The following is a 16,683-nucleotide window of genomic DNA, read 5'->3' as shown; positions in this document are numbered from 1 at the left end:
GTTGTTCTTCGAGATGTGGTGTTCACGTCCATTCCACCACCCACCCTCCTACCCCTCTGTCGGAGTCGCCAGCAAGAAGGGACTGGAGGGGGTCAGGCCGGCGGGGATATATATGCGGGGCGCAGTGGCGCCACTCGGGGGGCCCGACGGGAGCCGCTAAGGGAAAAAGTTTCCAACGCTCGTGCCTGCGGCGCGCGCACACCGAATGTGGAATGGACATGAACAACACCTCTCGAAGAACAACAGTTATGAGAAAGTAACAGTTTTTATCTTGCATTTCAAACAAAAAGCTTATTCCAATTCACTACAGTTAGCTAAAACATGTCTTTCTTGTTGTATAATTATTTAACCTATCTTGCTCATCTTACTACTTCCTTAGGAATTTTTTTCAGACAGCATGTGATGTTCCTGAGCCAGAGGAGAAATTCAATATTGATGAGTACTCTGATATGGTAACCCTCAGCAAACCTGTCATATACATCTCCATTGAAGAAATCATCAATACCCATTCAGTAAGTGAATGGAAAGAAACTTAGCTACTGAGCAAAGGGGAATTGTTAAACAACTACTCTTTAATCTGTTCTTGGGAAACTTCTCAAATCACTTTTTGGGAGATGAGTAATTTTTCCATAAAATCACAGAATAACTGTGATGTTCTGTATTGGCTTTCCTAAAATGCCATGAAGGAATTCCTTTACTCTTCCTTTCTGATAGTCTCTTGTCCAAGTAGAAGATCATCTCAATGTCCAAGTGTATGGAATAACCTTAGAACCAAACTTTTCTTAACATTTATTGTAACTTGTACTGTATGTCGCAGGAGAGAATTGCATTTCCACCCCAATAGCCCCAATGAGAATGGTAGAGACAACGGTTTGGAAACAAAAGTGCTAACCAAAAGAAGAATCTGACAATAAAATGTAAAGTATTTTTCTTTCAGAGCGTTTAATTGAAAAGGGAAAAAAATTGCATAACTTCTTATTGGCATATAGTAGTGATGAACCATTTGTAGTTTATTTGAATTACAAACTTCCCCTTGGTAAGAAAGGGGACTTGTTGCTTTTTAAGAGTTAGTGTGACTTTGAGATAAAGTAAAAGCTTGTACATTTTATGACTTTGGCATTCCATCACGTGTTTGGCTGGAAGCAGATGTAAGAGTGTGATTTAGGCGGCAGTGGTATCCTGCAAGTATGTTTGTTCTGGATAAGGAACAGATGAAATGCAGAAACTGCAGTTTATAGTGTGATTCACTAGGACAAAATTTAGATGTATACCATATGGTCCTTCCACAACTAGTATACTAGCAGTCATCCACTAATGTGCAAACCCAGAAATGTTAAATGATGGATATTCTTTTAAAAATATGGAATACTTCACTCCCAAGACAGTGAGTTAAAAATCAGCCTTACTCATGCAAGAACTAATGGCTAAGGAAACATAGTGTTCGCTAGATTAAAGACAACTGCTACTTCAAGCTTGAATTGAGGATGTATTTGTTTCATTTCCTGTCTATCAACACTTAACTTGTTCCATTTAGGTGTCGAGCATGATATTCAACTCCTGTTATGCTATTGTCAAGTTTGTGACTTAGAGGCTGAATCTCAGATGGTGCAAATGATTATGGGGAACCTCTCATTTGTCACTTTGTGTAATCTGGTTTAGAGTGTTCTGTACTTCGTCAGGATTAACTGAACACTTTTGATGTAATTACTTATCATGCGGTAGAACACTAGTCAAATGGGACAGTCTTTTCTTCCAAGATTTCATGTAGTTCATATGTGTATGGAGGAAGTAGTTAAGACTTGAAGCAAGGCAAGATCTTTTATATCTAAAGATCCTAAATTTCTGTATGTCTTAAATTTGCAATTTCAGTGTGCGCATGTATACCTACACAGTGTACACTATATAAATGTCAGGGCATTCATGTAGATGAGACTGAGGGAAATTTTCAAAAGCAAAATGTTAGTTATGCACTAAACTGCCATTTGTGTCTTTGTGTGTCTCCCCCAGAATATTTAATGTGCCTTTGATTTCCCACATACAAAGTGTTTTAGTTGCCCGTACGTTTCAGTGAACACAGCTTTTGATTTGAATAGGTTTTGCACTCTCTAAACTATCAGAGTTCTGAAATTTATAAATATAGCATATGTTTTACTCCACTTGTATTTAAATTCAATTTAAACTGGTGGCCATGGGCACCATAACCTTAAAACAGACTTCCATAGTAAGAATCCTGTTTATGTGGAAAACAGACCTTGGGAACTAGCAAACACACTGTTATCAAACTCTGTACAGTGCCACTTGCTTCCTGAAGTAAATGCTAGTGATGGGTACAGAAATGAGCAGTCTAATTACAGGAAACTCATTCTTCAGGCCCATACCATTCGTGCTTTTTTTTATAGTGCAGCATATACAAGCTTGTTCTCAGAGGCTTTTTATGGACTGCAGAACCATTCCTCCTTGGAGGCGTGCACAGCTGCAATACAAGTTGTATTATGAATAGAGTTTGTACTTTCTGTTATCTTGGTGCCAGTAAAATCACTAATTCTGGCAATAGGAGCAGAATATTAAATTTCTGATTTTTTTAAAGTGAACTTAGTCCATTTGAAAAGTACCAAATTGATACCACAGGAGTCAGAAATCCTGTATTTAAAAAAAGTACAGCAATAAGCATCAGCAGCGTTAGCCTCCTCATTCTGCGTAGCATGGTGTGCCTTAACCATGCCCTGATGGGGTCACCATTATGAAGACCGTTCAGTCCCCTTGCCCATTAAGGTCCTGATCCAATAAAGCACTTCAGCATATGATGAGACTGTCAAGTGAAGTGCCAACTTTGAGTCTGTTTAGCGGTGATGTTTTGTTAATTGTTTAAGCGGCTGCTAAATTGAGCCTTTCCTCATGTGTGTTAATATTTTGAGGACTCACTCCCTTCAGTTTGTGTATATTTGCTGGCATTCTAATGTTGATCCAAGGGTGAGCCAGCCAACAGACTGGGCAATAGAACTATCAGTCTTGAAACCACAGCCTGTAAGCAAGCACTTTCTTTCCTTCTGTCCTCCATAATGCTTATTCATGTTTTACGCCCACTGTGGCTCTGAAAACTTTATTTTGAGCATTCTATTTGTGAGCATATAGCACCATTTGGAGAAATGGAGTATTTTCAGTGGTTTCACGGATAATCGTTTTGTTTGCCCTTGTTTATAGCTGCTATTAGAACACCAGGATGCCATTGCTCCTGAGCAGAATGACTTACTGAATGAATTGCTGGAGGGGTTAGGGGCTGTTCCTGATGTAGAGTCTTTCCTTGGTAAGTGTTCTCTCTCGCGCGCGCACGCTCCCACCCCCCACCCCCTTTGGTCCGTTGGTTATAGTAATCTAGGGACTGGCCCTAAATTGTTATATGGGGGTACTTTGTTTGGCCTCTTCAGTATCTGCAGAATTTAAGACTTTTTCCTAAAATGATTTTTGCAGCTGTTATAACTGAAAAGATATTCTAAAATGAGAATCAAAGGAGAACTGTTTCCCAGAGTCCGCAGTAGCTCTGAGAGGTGTGAGCTACTCACAGTGGGTATTTATTCCGGAGCATGATGATATTTAACACCCCAACATCAAAAATTTCAGCAGAAACATCTAGCTCTCTGGAATTAAATAGAGTATTATCACATATTTAAATAACCTGACTGAATGTATGGAAGGGGCTGTACAAACCACATTTCCATAAAAGTAGACAGACTTTAATTTTGAGAAGTAGTCCTCTATAAAATAGTGAAACAGGCAAAGGATGTGATACACCAATGAACACACTGGAAAATTTTCTACAAGCAAATTCAGCCTGATTATTGATAAGAGGCTATGAAGAGAAGTGAAGGTCAGTAACAATGAGTTTGGGTTTGTGCCAGACAAATCAATGATGGATGCTATCTTTACATTATGATTGCTTGTGGAAAAATAAAGAGAAAAGAGGTCTTGAGAAGGCTGAAGAGCATGTTCCGAAAAAAGTCATATAGTTTTTGAGGATGAAACAGATATCTGAAAGCTATCAGACTCATCCAGGACATGTATGAGGGTGCTGCTACCCCAGTTAAAAAGTCACGTCAGGTAATTGAACCGTTTTCTGTTAAGAGTCAGAGTGCATTGAGACTCTGCACCAAGCCTCATTTTGTTCACCATGGTGCTTGATGCGGTTACAGAAAACATTCAGTGTGGCATGCTGATGCATGCTTTTTGTAGATGATGACGTGCTTGTGGGAGCGAGCAGAGAGGAAGTGGAAAATTGAGTAAGATGGAAGGGCACACTTGAAAGAAATGGCACAGAAATCGGCAGAAAGTCTGTAGATTCAATGATAACTTCCAGGAAGGCAACAAGACTGTAAGTCTCGGGACAGCCACTAGCAAAGGTACAGAAGTTCAAGTTCCTAGGTTCAATAGTACAGGGTAATGGTGAACTCAATGACAAACTTACAAGCAGAATAGGAATGTCATGGACTAAAAGGAGAGAAGTGAGTGAAGTAATCTGCAGTAGGAGTTAGGAGAAACTTTTCTATTTGATAGGCAAAGATCTATACAATAATTATTAGGCCTGCGCTTTTTGTATAGTTCTGAATGCTCAGCACCAAAGAAGAGATTGGAGCAGATCCTGAATACAATGGAAATTAAAATGTTAAAATTATTACAAGGATGGACTATCAGAACAAACACATTAGGGGAAGTGTGAAGGTGAGACCAATTATAGGAAAGCTGAGGGAATTCAGGGTTAGATGGTTTGATCACATGAAAAGATGATTAGAAGAATAAACAGGAAACCGGTGCTCAACTTAAAAAGGAGAGTAAGAAAAGGGTTGGGATGCTAGATGGATGGATGCTATATAAAAAGGATTTGATCAGCTGTGGAGTTTCCAAGGAACTGCCTCAAGGCAGACTGGAATGGAGGAGGACACAAAGAGCTGACCCAACATAGATGGGACTAAGGCTAGAAGAAGATGAATAGAACTATTAATATTAGTGCAGGGATCACACCACCTTTGTTTAGAAAATGTCTAGCATATTTTGGGTGCCTCAGAAACTCGTTAATAATAAGGACACTATCAGTAATGATTACCCTACCCCAGGTCTATTTTTATTATTTTAGTTTTTTTCCTGACTATGGATGTTAAATAACTGCACAACTACTTTGGGAAAGAAACACACATTTGAGCCCTGTCTGGATAACTGTCTTGAAAGAAAAATCCGATTTAAGGTGGCAAAAATCTCAAGTTTTAATATTTCAAAAACCTTTGCCTAGATGTATAAATAGGTAACTTCTATTGGACATTTTCAGAAAATACAAAATACTACAATTTTCCTGTCCCTAAATAGAGGGAAGGTATTGATTTGTTTTATGGCTGAAGGAAAATTTTGAATTAAACAGTTATTTGTCTAGATATAGTACATGTTGATAGATCTTTGAGTAGTTTTCTGTTGCCTTTGACATGTTTCAGAGTATTCTGGTTCATGCTCCAGTTCTTGTCACACATCAGTGAACTGGCAGAGTAAGAGCCATATTTTTTCCTACAGGGGAAGGAGCTGTTGATCCCAGTGATCCTAACAAGGAAAACACATTGAGTCAGCTTGCAAAGACAGAGATTTCACTATCTTTGACCAGCAAATATGAGTTACAGGAAGGTGAAGATCAAGATCTCAAAGGGATGATGATAAAGTACGGTTTGTTCATAAAATATGTATCTTTTGGGCAATGTTTTTGTTAAAACAAGCAATACCAGTAACGTAAACTAACTTTATAACTTTATTCAGGTTTGTAATTACTTTTTTTTAAAATTTCCAATTAGAACACTAGTGTTTTTCAGACTGCATGCCCCCCACAACCATTCATTTGACTGGCAGTCTACAAAAAGTTAAGTCCATAGCTTGGGTCTTTTGATTGCTGTAAAGACAGTCCAATGCTTTGCCAGCCTCTAGCCAAATCCTGTGCTGACTCATACCTTGTGCAACCTCCTTGGCAACGCAGCATGAGGTCAAAGATAGGTCAAGAGGTCAAAGGTCAAAAAACTTAAAGCCAGGTTCAGCATGAAATTTGCCTCTTAAGAGTTTGGGATGTAATTCTGGCAAAACTCCAAGGCTAGTTAAGACTTAAACCGCTGTTTTCAAACTTCAGTGCTTTTGAAAAATCTACTTTAGACACCCACATGACTTAAGATCACAAATCCTCTTGGAAGTGAATGAGATTGATGCTTCTAAGTCACTTAGATGCATGTGAAAATCCCAACTCTAAATCCATATTTGAACTCCTAGATAAGTTTCTTGATTTTTCAGAGGTGCTAAGCACCAACGGCTTCTATTCACATTAATAGGAATAGTGATGCTCTGAAAAACACAACACACTTATTTAGATCAGGGAATTACAAACTCACTTAGTGTGGACCACATCTGGAATGTATCTCCTCCCTTTGCCATTAGCTGCAGAGGTTGCTCTTGGCTTAATAGCCAAGACTTGAGTGAAGTATGACCTGGCAAGAGGGAAATGGTGAGAAAACAATTTAAAGCATGAATACAACAGTAAGATGTGTGTACAGTTAGATTGTACCTCTAATTCATTATGATTTGTACCTCCTTTTTTGGGGGGCTGAAATGCCTTTTGATGCCTAAAGAGTTGATATTGTTGGATTTCATTAAATGAAAAGTAACATTTGAAAGCTTTAATGTTCTTCAGAAGTTTGACATGTTAGGACAGATTTTCCTCATTCATTAGAATTTAGTTTGTTCTGTGTACGTTGTTTTCTTGCATTAAGAAGGATCTGTTTTATAATATTGCTGATGTGCTTCACACAAAGGTTAACTTGTTTTTCAGGAGTCAGGTAAGCCTTTTGTTGTCAATGGTTTGGGCTCTTTTCCAGTTTGTAATATCCTTAGCATTGTAACAGATAATTAAACTAACTTTTAATTAAGAACATAAGAAGAATTTTAACTCCTATCAATTAGAAATGTAGAAATGGGCACATTTCTGATGTATTAAATTTCCTTAGCAAGCTCATTATATGGGTGTCAGAAAAACTACCAGCACATTTCACATAGGCCATCAAATGGTTTAGTTTAGGTCATTATGGACCTAGCTCAGATTCAGATCATTGACCTGAAAAGAGAAGGATCTGTATCAAATAGACCAGTCAAGTCTCCACCCTATCCAAAATCTTTCAAAGTCTGAAACACACTTTGTAAAACATCGATATTTTAGCTCTTACAAAGTTATGGCTACTTGCATTATTGCACACTGTGAAATAGGTACTGTCTTAACACATGCTCTTTTCCATAATTCAAGAGGAGTTGATGTCTAGACTTGAAGGCAAATCCAACTCTGCCCTCCTTCCTCTAAATTGAAAACACTTGGAAACGTTTGTCAGACCAGTATTTGTACAGGATGTTACTTTCCTCTCAGCTCACAAACATTGCATGACTTACACGGGGGAGAGAATAATATTCACTGGCTTCCTTTTTCTTCAGATGGTTGCAAAATACTATTGGTAAAACCTGTAGGCAAGTGCATTATATCAAAAGTTCTGCATACCTATTTTTATTTTTAAATTAACATCATCCCTGTTTCATTGGATATATTCACATTTAACCTACCTGCAAATTATGAGTTGTTTAATATCTCTTTTCACTATTGAAAATGGATGCAAGCGCTAACCTTCTAAAACTGCTATTTTCACACTTTTCTTCACAACCTGCTGGCTAGACAGTCTTAAAATTTAAACCTCCAATTCTGTGCAGGCCTGTAGTGCAGCTACAGTCTCACTCAGCAGTGCTCATACTGAACAGCAATACTTTTTATGTACTTAATGAATCTGAAAAGTAATTTAGCTTTATTAACTGGCAGCTGAAGCTTTACTTTGGAGGAAAGTCATTTTACCACAATGTTTACAATTGCAAGCACACACTCTACAATTCTTAACCTGAAGGGTGTTTTCCCAAAACAAATCTTCCAATTTAGCTGGTAGAGAGAATTTCTTCTAGAATTTCCCACACATTGATCATACAGTTTCATGGTCCAGGAGATAAAGATTTAAATGAAAAGGAGAGGGGTTGGTTTGCCATCAGTACAGTAGTTATTCTTGCTTATTGATCTGAATCGTAACTTTCAAACACTTTGGTAACTTTTTACATGTAGTTTGATGTAAAACTACTTGCATGAGTTCTGTAGTTTCTAAAACAAAACATTAGGTAAGAGTATAGGAACATCTCAACACATTTCTGTATTATTTATATGACATCAGTGTCTAGGCAACTTACAGACAGAATGACAAGGTCTCAGCCCTGAGCAACTTAAAGCTTACATAGGCAATGTAGAGATGAAGGCTGAGGAAAGGGATTGGAGTGAGTGGTGATATTTACCATATTGCTTTGTAGTGCCACCATTTTATTTGTTTTTTTTTTCTTTGTTTGCTCGTTGCCTTGAGTGTATTGTGCAACCAGTTTCTTCTGTAGTTGGGATCAATGGTGTGAAACTATTGTTTAAATTAAAGCTTAAGTTTTGTTCACCTGGCAATTTCTCAGTATCTATAGTTCATGCTCTTTCTTTGTTAGAGTTTTTTCTCAGTTTCTGCTAATCTGATCTTTAAAGAGCTTTTTCAAATTGATTTTATTCAGAGTTGAACTACAGTTTCAATTGTAAATAATAACAGCTGAGTTAGGATGTATGTACAATAACTCTTGCACCTTTTAGAAGAGACAGAATTATAAAAACTGGCCAACCAGTTGGTGTGTATAGTATTTGTGATAAATTGGTGGGTTAATATCTGTGGTTATGTGTATAATTGGACAGTGAATGTTTACAGGAACTTCTAGTTTGGAATGTGTGCTTGTTAAATGACTCGTCAGGCATGCACACTTCTCATAACAGTACTGCAATGGTGGAAATATACTGCTTCACACAAGTGAAAAGATGAGCTGCTAAAATGCTCAGAATCCTCTTACCTACACCAATCTGGGCCGGGGGGCCCATATTCCAATATTCATGCACTAATTAGGGCATATATTTCTCTCAGTATCTAACTTATTTCTCTAGAAGTAGCTTCTTTTGGGGTTCATGAACTGTAGCTTTTTAAAACTAAGGGTACGTCTACACTACGAAATTAGGTCGATTTTATAGAGTTGATTATGTATGTCCCCACTAAGCGCATTAAGTTGGTGGAGTGCGTCCTCACTACCGTGGCTAGCATCGACTCACTGAGCGGTGCACTGTGGGAAGCTATCCCAGAGTTCACGCAGTCGCCGCTGCCCATTGGGAGGTTAACCCAGAATTCCAATGCCTGATGGGACAAAAACATTGTTGAGGGTGGTTTTGGGTACATGTCATCAGTCGCCCCTCCATTTGTGAAAGCAACAGCAGACAATCATTTCGCACCTTTCTTTCTGGGTTACCCATGCAGACACCATACCATGGCAAGCATGGAGCCCGCTCAGCTCACCACTGCTGTTGTGAGCATTATAAACACCTCGCGCATTATCCTGGAGTATGTGCAGAACTGGGCTAAGAGACCCCAGCACAAGATGATTGTGATGAGGACGTGGACAGACATTCCTGAAAGCATGGGCTGTGGCAATTGGGACATCGTGGCAGCAGTGGGGCTGGTTGATACAGTGGAACACCGATTCTGGGCCCGGCAAACAAGCACAGACTGGTGGGACCGCATAGTATTGCGGGTATGGGATGATTCACAGGGGCTGCGAAACTTTCGCCTGCCTAAGGCCACTGTCCTTGAACTTTGTGAGTTGCTTTTCCCCGCCCTGAAGCACAGGAATACTAAGATGAGAGCTGCCCTGACAGTTGAGAAGCGAGTGACGATAGCCCTGTGGAAGCTTGCAATGCCTGACTGCTACCGGTCAGTCGGGAATCAATTTGGAGTGGGCAAGTCTACTGTGGGGACTGCTGTGATCCATGTAGCCAATGCAATCGCTGACATTCTGCTATCAAGGGTAGTGACTCTGGGAAATGTGCAGGTCATAGTGGATGGCTTTGCTGTAATGGGATTCCCTAACTCTGGTGGGGCAATAGACAGAACGCATATCCCTATCTTGGCACTGGACCACCTTGCCAACCAGTACATAAACCGCAAGAGGTACTTCTCAATGGTGCTGCAAGCACTGGTGGATCACAAGGGACGTTTCACCATGGGATGGCCAGGAAAGGTGCATGACACTCACATCTTTAGGAACTCCAGGCTGTTCGAGCAGTTGCAAGAAGGGACTTACTTCTCAGACCAGAAAATTACTGTTGGGGATGTTGAAATGCCAATAGTTATCCTTGGGGACCCAGCCTACCCCTTGCTCCCATGGCTCATGAAGCCATACACAGGCAGCCTGGACAGTAGTCAGGAGCAGTTCAACGATAAGCTGAGCAAGTGCAGAATGGTAGTAGAATGTGCCTTTGAACGTTTAAAAGCTTGCTAGTGCTGTTTGCTGACTAGGTTAGACTTCAGTGCAACCAACATTCCCATTGTTGTTGCTGCTTGCTGTGTGCTCCGTAATATCTGTGAGAGTAAGGGGGAGGTGTTTATGGCGGGGTGGGACGTTGAGGCAAATTGCCTGGCAGCCGATTTTGAGCAGCCAGACACCAGGGCAATTAGAAGAGCACAGGTAGGCATGCTGCGCATCAGAGAGGCTTTGAAAACTAGTTTAATGACTGGCCAGGCTACGGTCTGACAAGTTGTGTGTGTTTCTCCTTGCTGCAAACCCGCTCCCTTTGTTGATTTTAATTCCCTGTAAGCCAACCACCCTCCCCCCTTCGATCATAGCTGGCAAAGGAAATAAATTAACTGTTGTTTTGAAACCATGCACATTCTTTCTTAAAAAAAAAAAAAGTAACAAAACAAACAAACAAAAAAAACCCAAGTGAGATAACTGACAAGGTAGCCCGGGTGGGGTGGGGTGCGTTGCGGGAGGAGGGAAGGACAAGGCCACATTGCTTATTGTAGCCATACTACAAATCAAAACTGTTTGAATGACAGCCTTCTGTTGCTTGGGTCATCCTCTAGAGTGGAGTGGCTGGGTGCGCAGAGCCTCCCCGCCCATGTTCTTGGGTGTCTGGGTGAAGAGGACATGGAACTTGAGGAGGAGGGCAGGTGGTTATACAATGGATGCTGCGGGGGTCTGTGCTTTCATTGGCTTTCCTACAGCTCCAACAGATGCTTCATCATGTCCGTTTGCTCCCCCATTAGCCTCAGCATTGCCTCCTGCCTCTGCTCTTCGCACTCACTTAATGCTTTCCTGGCCTCTGCCACTGAATGCCTCCATGCATTAAGCTGTGCCCTATCCGTGTGGGAGGACTGCATGAGCTTGGAAAACATGTCATCGCGAGTGCGTTTTTTTCGCCTTCTAAACTGCGATAACCTCCGGGATGGAGATGATAGGGGAAGCATAGACACATTTGCACCTGGGGGGAGATAAAAAGGGAGACTATAATTAAAGATGATACATTTCCGAGAACAAAAGGGAGACTTTCACAGTGAATCAAGCAATTCACAGAAGACAGCACATGTGCTTTCGGTACAAGGTCGCATTTTGCCTTTTATATTGAGCGCCTGCCAGTATAGTGTAGACCAAGGCTAAGATAAAGATCATGAATGTGAAATATGATAAACCTGTATCATCTCTTTAAGAAGTTCTGATTACTAAAGACTTGTTTAAGCTCTGCTTGAACAAGACTAGTTTCTCCATTGCTTTGAGGGAGAGTCTCGCCTAGTGGATAAGGCACAGAGCTGAAGGCCTGAGTTCTAGCCCTAACTTTGCCATTCACCTGCTGTGACCTCTGCCAAATCATTTCGCCTTTGATTATTTCCCTTCCCAACCTGTCTGTTTTTTCTATCTGTTTGTACAGTGCATAGCACAATGGGGCCCCAAGTTGATTAGGCCCTCTAGTAGCTACTATAATAAACAACACTTCCAAGTTTATGTCCACTAGAAATGGGTGCATTAAAAACTGTCAGTACAAAGTTAGCAGCTGCATTCTATGCTGTATTCTTTAATTGCAGTAATCCAATTGGGAGGTTGCAAAGTCGTGGATGACTTTTTTTTGCTAGGTCCGCACTTCAGCGACAGATGCAACTGTGTCCAAACCAAGACTAAATATGCCACTTGATGACATCAGTGACCTAGAATGACTACCAGACCAACTTCTGTAACAGCAGGACATCACACCTGCCATGGTGACCATTGACTTCGCCCTCCCTACCAACATCCTTTCTCTTACCTGGTCTGATCCTCAACAAACTCACTTTCACCAGTTAAATACAAAAGAACTTTATGGTCAGTAGACGCAAAACACATTAGTTGTAACTAAAGCAGAGGAAAGGAAGTAAACTAGCTGTAAAAATAAGTATCTATATTGATCAGCATTAACTCAGTCTTGAAGTGATTGAAGAGCATTTTTCTTCTAATATTTCCACAACTAAAAATTACATGAAAATTAGAGAAGACTGGATCCCCCAGTCTTATACTTTCAGCCTTATGCTCTTAAATCTGTTCTTATATATAGCTTAAAACTTATGTACAGTATTATAAAAATTACCCTGTACACCTGGAATTCAGTTTCTTATCCAATGCTCAGAAAGTGGCTAATCATTTCTAACTGTAACTTCAACTCAGTTAAGATTAACTTGCCTCTTGTCCTGTTTCCTGTGGAGGATATTGGAATTTCATGCGCATGGAATGCTTAAGTATTTCTAGAAACTAGGTCAAAAGAAAACTCACGTTCTTAAATATCTGACGGACTGGGCGTGTGGGTGTGTAAATGACAGATTCTCTTGTTAATTCTCGTACTGACTTGCGCATTCCATTGAGTTTCATTTATGTGTATGTTGTTAATTTCCCTTCAGAAACCTAAAGAATCTGAGGAACCTATTGTGGTTTTAAGCTTATCTGGCATGACACATGAGGGTTTTGTTAATAGTTTCCAAGGAGCTGTCAGGTTTCCAAAAGTAGAATTAAACTTCCAGTGTACTTTTTGTTCAAGAGATGAAAATACAATTACCTCAGCTGACAACTAGCTTTCCTGTCTTAAAAGGAACATTCTTAGAAACTTGCTACTGCCATAGAATCGTAGGACTGGAAGACACCTCGGGAGGTCATCTAGTCCAGTCCCCTGCACTCATGGCAGGACCAAGTATTATCTAGACCATCCCTGCCAGGTGTTTGTCTGACCTGCTCTTAGAAATCTCCAAAGACGGAGATTCCACAAACTCCCTAGACAATTTATTCCAGTGCTTAATCACCCCGGACAGTCAGGAAGTTTTTCCTAATGTCCAACCTAAACTGCCCTTACTGCAATTTAAGCCCATTGCTTCTTGTCCTATCCTCAGAGGTTAACAAGAATAATTTTTCTCCCTCAACCTTGTAACAACTTTTTATGTACTTGAAAACTGTTATCATGTCCTGTCTTCTCTTGTCCAGACTAAACAATCCCACTTTTTTCAGTCTTCCCTCATAGGTCATATTTGTTAGATCTTTAATCATGTTTTTGCTCTTCTCTAGACTTCCTCCAATTTGTCCACATTTTCCAGAATTGTGGTGCCCAGAATTAGACACAATACTCCTGCTCTACTCCATGCTGATTAGGCCTCAACTGAAGAATTACTTCTCATGTCTTGTTTACAACACTCCTGCTAATATATCCCAGAATAAGATTTGCTTTTTTTGCAACAGTGTTACACAGTTGGCTCTCATTTAGCTTGTGATCCACTATGACCAAGATCTCTTTCCACAGTACTCCTTCCTAGGCAGTCATTTCCCATTTTGTATGTATGCAACTGATAGTTTCTTTCTAAGCGGACTACTTTGCATTTGTCCTTACTGAATTACATCCTGTTTTACTTCAGACCATTTCTGCAGTTTGTCCAGATCATTTTGAATTTTAATCTTCTCCTCCAAACACTTGCGCCCCCTCCCAGCTTGGTATCATCTGAAAACTTTATTGGTGTACTTTCTATGCCATTATTTAAATAATTGATGTTGAAATGGTATGCGTCTAGGTATACAACCAGATATACTGTATATGATTAACTGTTCTTGGATATCCTACAAATTCAATGATGCATCTCTTCTATAAAACTCATTAGAATATTTTATTTTTAAAAAAATCTTTAGAATATTAGAATTCAAGGAAACCTTTAGAACTTTTGAGCTTAAAAATTGCAAATATCTTTCTTCAAAGGATGATATTGGGTGTTGTCTTGTACCAGTGTTTTGTATGCATATCTTTTTGCATGAAAAAGTGGTACATAAGGTAAACTTCATCCATGGGTGGTTTTGCCCAATTCTGGTCACAGGACAGCACCTCTACTTGTGACTGGGAAGAAAATGGATATGTTTTCTATACAGCTGTACCCCGTGTGTGCATCTCATTCTCCTCCTAAACAGCACTTGGAGTCCATAAACTATGGCCCCAGTGCAGAAAAACATTTGGATTCAGGAAAGAACTTAAGCACATGCCCAAGACCCATTGAGTCAATGTTAAGCATGTACTTAAGTCCTTTCCTGAATGAATGCATAAAATAGTTGTAATAAATTTCTGTCTACTGAAATAAGTTCTAAGGAGATCACCAAAGGTTGGAGAAGGCAGCTTCAGAAGGAGACAAATCTGAATTGAGTATAGCTAGGGCAAACTCATTTTGAGAGAGCTTCTGCTTCACTGGCATATTGGAGTGAATTCAGGAGCAGTAGATGGCAGAAGGAATCCCTCTGAAGCTATTCTATGTGTCTGAGCAGCCACACACAGTAAAGAGGAGCTATGGACAGAGGGAATAGAACATTGCTGCCATGCCTCCAGTAGGTTGAGCAGACTTCCTGCTCCAGCTATATATGCATCCGAATATGGTAATTTGGTTTACTGACATTTCTGGAGTTATTGCCACTGCTGCCTTTTTCCTTATGTATGAATTTCTAATACATCAATAAGAAGTTGATCCAAACTCAAATGTTCTGTGTCAAGTAAGAATGCAAGTTTCTTGTGATATTGTCTCTTTCAGGGGCATATATTAGAAGACCATACAATCTTTTCTTACCATTTCTTGTTGGATATAAACGTTTAGTCTTGAAAATGAAGACAGTGGTTTACATAGATATAAAACAGTTGTTTGAGGACTTAACATAGAAGTTTCACTGCTCATACTTCAAAATGATTTTTTTCAAAAACCCTATTGTTAAATTTTCTTTGTCTTTGAAGCATGGCATTTACTATACATGACTCTTTATCCATTAATCTCTATGTATTATGCTGTTAGCCTGTAAAGAGATGTATTTAGTTCGTGTAACAATGTATTGTGTTGTAGTAGAGCTGTGTAACAGGATGTTCTTGGAACGAAAAGACAGCAGGAATTGTGATAACTTCTTACCCCAAGCACAAAAACCCACCACTTTAAATATCAGGATATAGCAATTTCCTTTTTGTTTAGAAATGTTGTTTGTTTGTTTTTTGCTAGTAAGAAAATGTATGTTCTCTGCTCCTTAGAGACACCTCTTTCTTTAAGCAGTACACAGTAATACACATTATTAATATGTTGCTTCTGAAGTTCAGCAATGTCTTTGTTTCTAAATATTCAGTATAAATCCAGGTGGCTCATAAAAGATTTATGTATATGTCAGACTTTGGAAAGATCTGTGTTTCCATCTCTCACTTTGTCAGTCCTAAGTTAAGTGATAGCTAAATACAGGTGTATTTGTATCTGGATTCTTATTATGGCATCTATCACCATGATGATTGAATCTCCCAAATAATAAAGGGAACACAAGCATATAAACTTTGATACAAAAATGTGCATATATCAGAAATCCATTATTTAGTTTAATACTGCTGTTAATAGAAGCTCTGAAATCTAAAATACCTTTGAAAAATACCATCGTTTTGCGTGTGAGATCTTTAATTTTTTAGTTGAGTCACAAATGAGGAAACTAAATGCTTCCTACGACAGCTGTCTTATAATACCCATTGTTTATTTCTCTGAAAAGGACAAAAAGACTTGTAGTTGATGTGATACGAACACAACCGGGAGATACGCTCTTAGAAATCTTAGAAACACCAGCTTCTGCTCAACAGGTAAATGTCAGGCTATTTTTGCTCTCTTCATATAATGTATCTTAATACCTTGTCCTGGATTTAAAACAGGTAACAGATTTCTCTGACCGTTAACAATGGAGAAAAATATTTTTTCAACTGAACCAGTCATAAAATTAAATTAGACATTTTTAAAATTCTTCAGATCTATCAGGAAATCAGTTTCTTATTTTGGTCTTTTTTTTTTTCATGTGGATAACTTGGAATTAAAATCAGAAATTAATATGCATTTTTTAAAAACTACTTCAGAGATAGCTATTGTAGAGAGTACATTATCTATTTTATTTCAGGAATCTTACTAAAATGTCCCATTTAGATCACAAGGCTTATTCCTACTTGTAAATGTTGATCTTTTTATACTAACACACCTAGAATAAGATTGAAGTTGTACTGTCATGTATCCATGAAATTATTTTTAACATAGTTTATGAAAGTGTCATAGTCTTTGATTTTTATACCATTAAATGCACCAATGTAAGTTATTTTACTACATATTTCATGAAAAAAATCTAGGATCTTAATTTCAAGCATTTTCTCATTTAGCTTCTTTGCTTATGCAATATAAACAAACAACTGTGTGGGAAACA

General features: G+C 39.1%; 1 protein-coding gene across 4 annotated transcripts in view; it reads left to right on the top strand.

Moving 5' to 3' along the window:
• The window catches only part of IQGAP2 (IQ motif containing GTPase activating protein 2), a 229,770-nt gene that overhangs the window by 198,648 nt on the left and 14,439 nt on the right, over positions 1-16,683 (top strand). For all 4 annotated transcript variants that reach the window (XM_073344187.2, XM_073344188.1, XM_073344186.1 and 1 more), the window contains 4 exons: positions 380-512; positions 3,202-3,304; positions 5,551-5,692; positions 15,991-16,078. In XM_073344187.2, the coding sequence (XP_073200288.1) occupies positions 380-512; positions 3,202-3,304; positions 5,551-5,692; positions 15,991-16,078 (466 nt within the window). The remainder of the gene's footprint in view (positions 1-379; positions 513-3,201; positions 3,305-5,550; positions 5,693-15,990; positions 16,079-16,683) is intronic.

The sequence above is a fragment of the Lepidochelys kempii genome, chromosome 5, assembly GCF_965140285.1.
Source record: "Lepidochelys kempii isolate rLepKem1 chromosome 5, rLepKem1.hap1, whole genome shotgun sequence".
NCBI lineage: Eukaryota > Metazoa > Chordata > Testudines > Cheloniidae > Lepidochelys > Lepidochelys kempii.
Note: the sequence above shows the minus strand (reverse complement) of the source record. Positions and strands in the feature narration are given on the sequence as shown.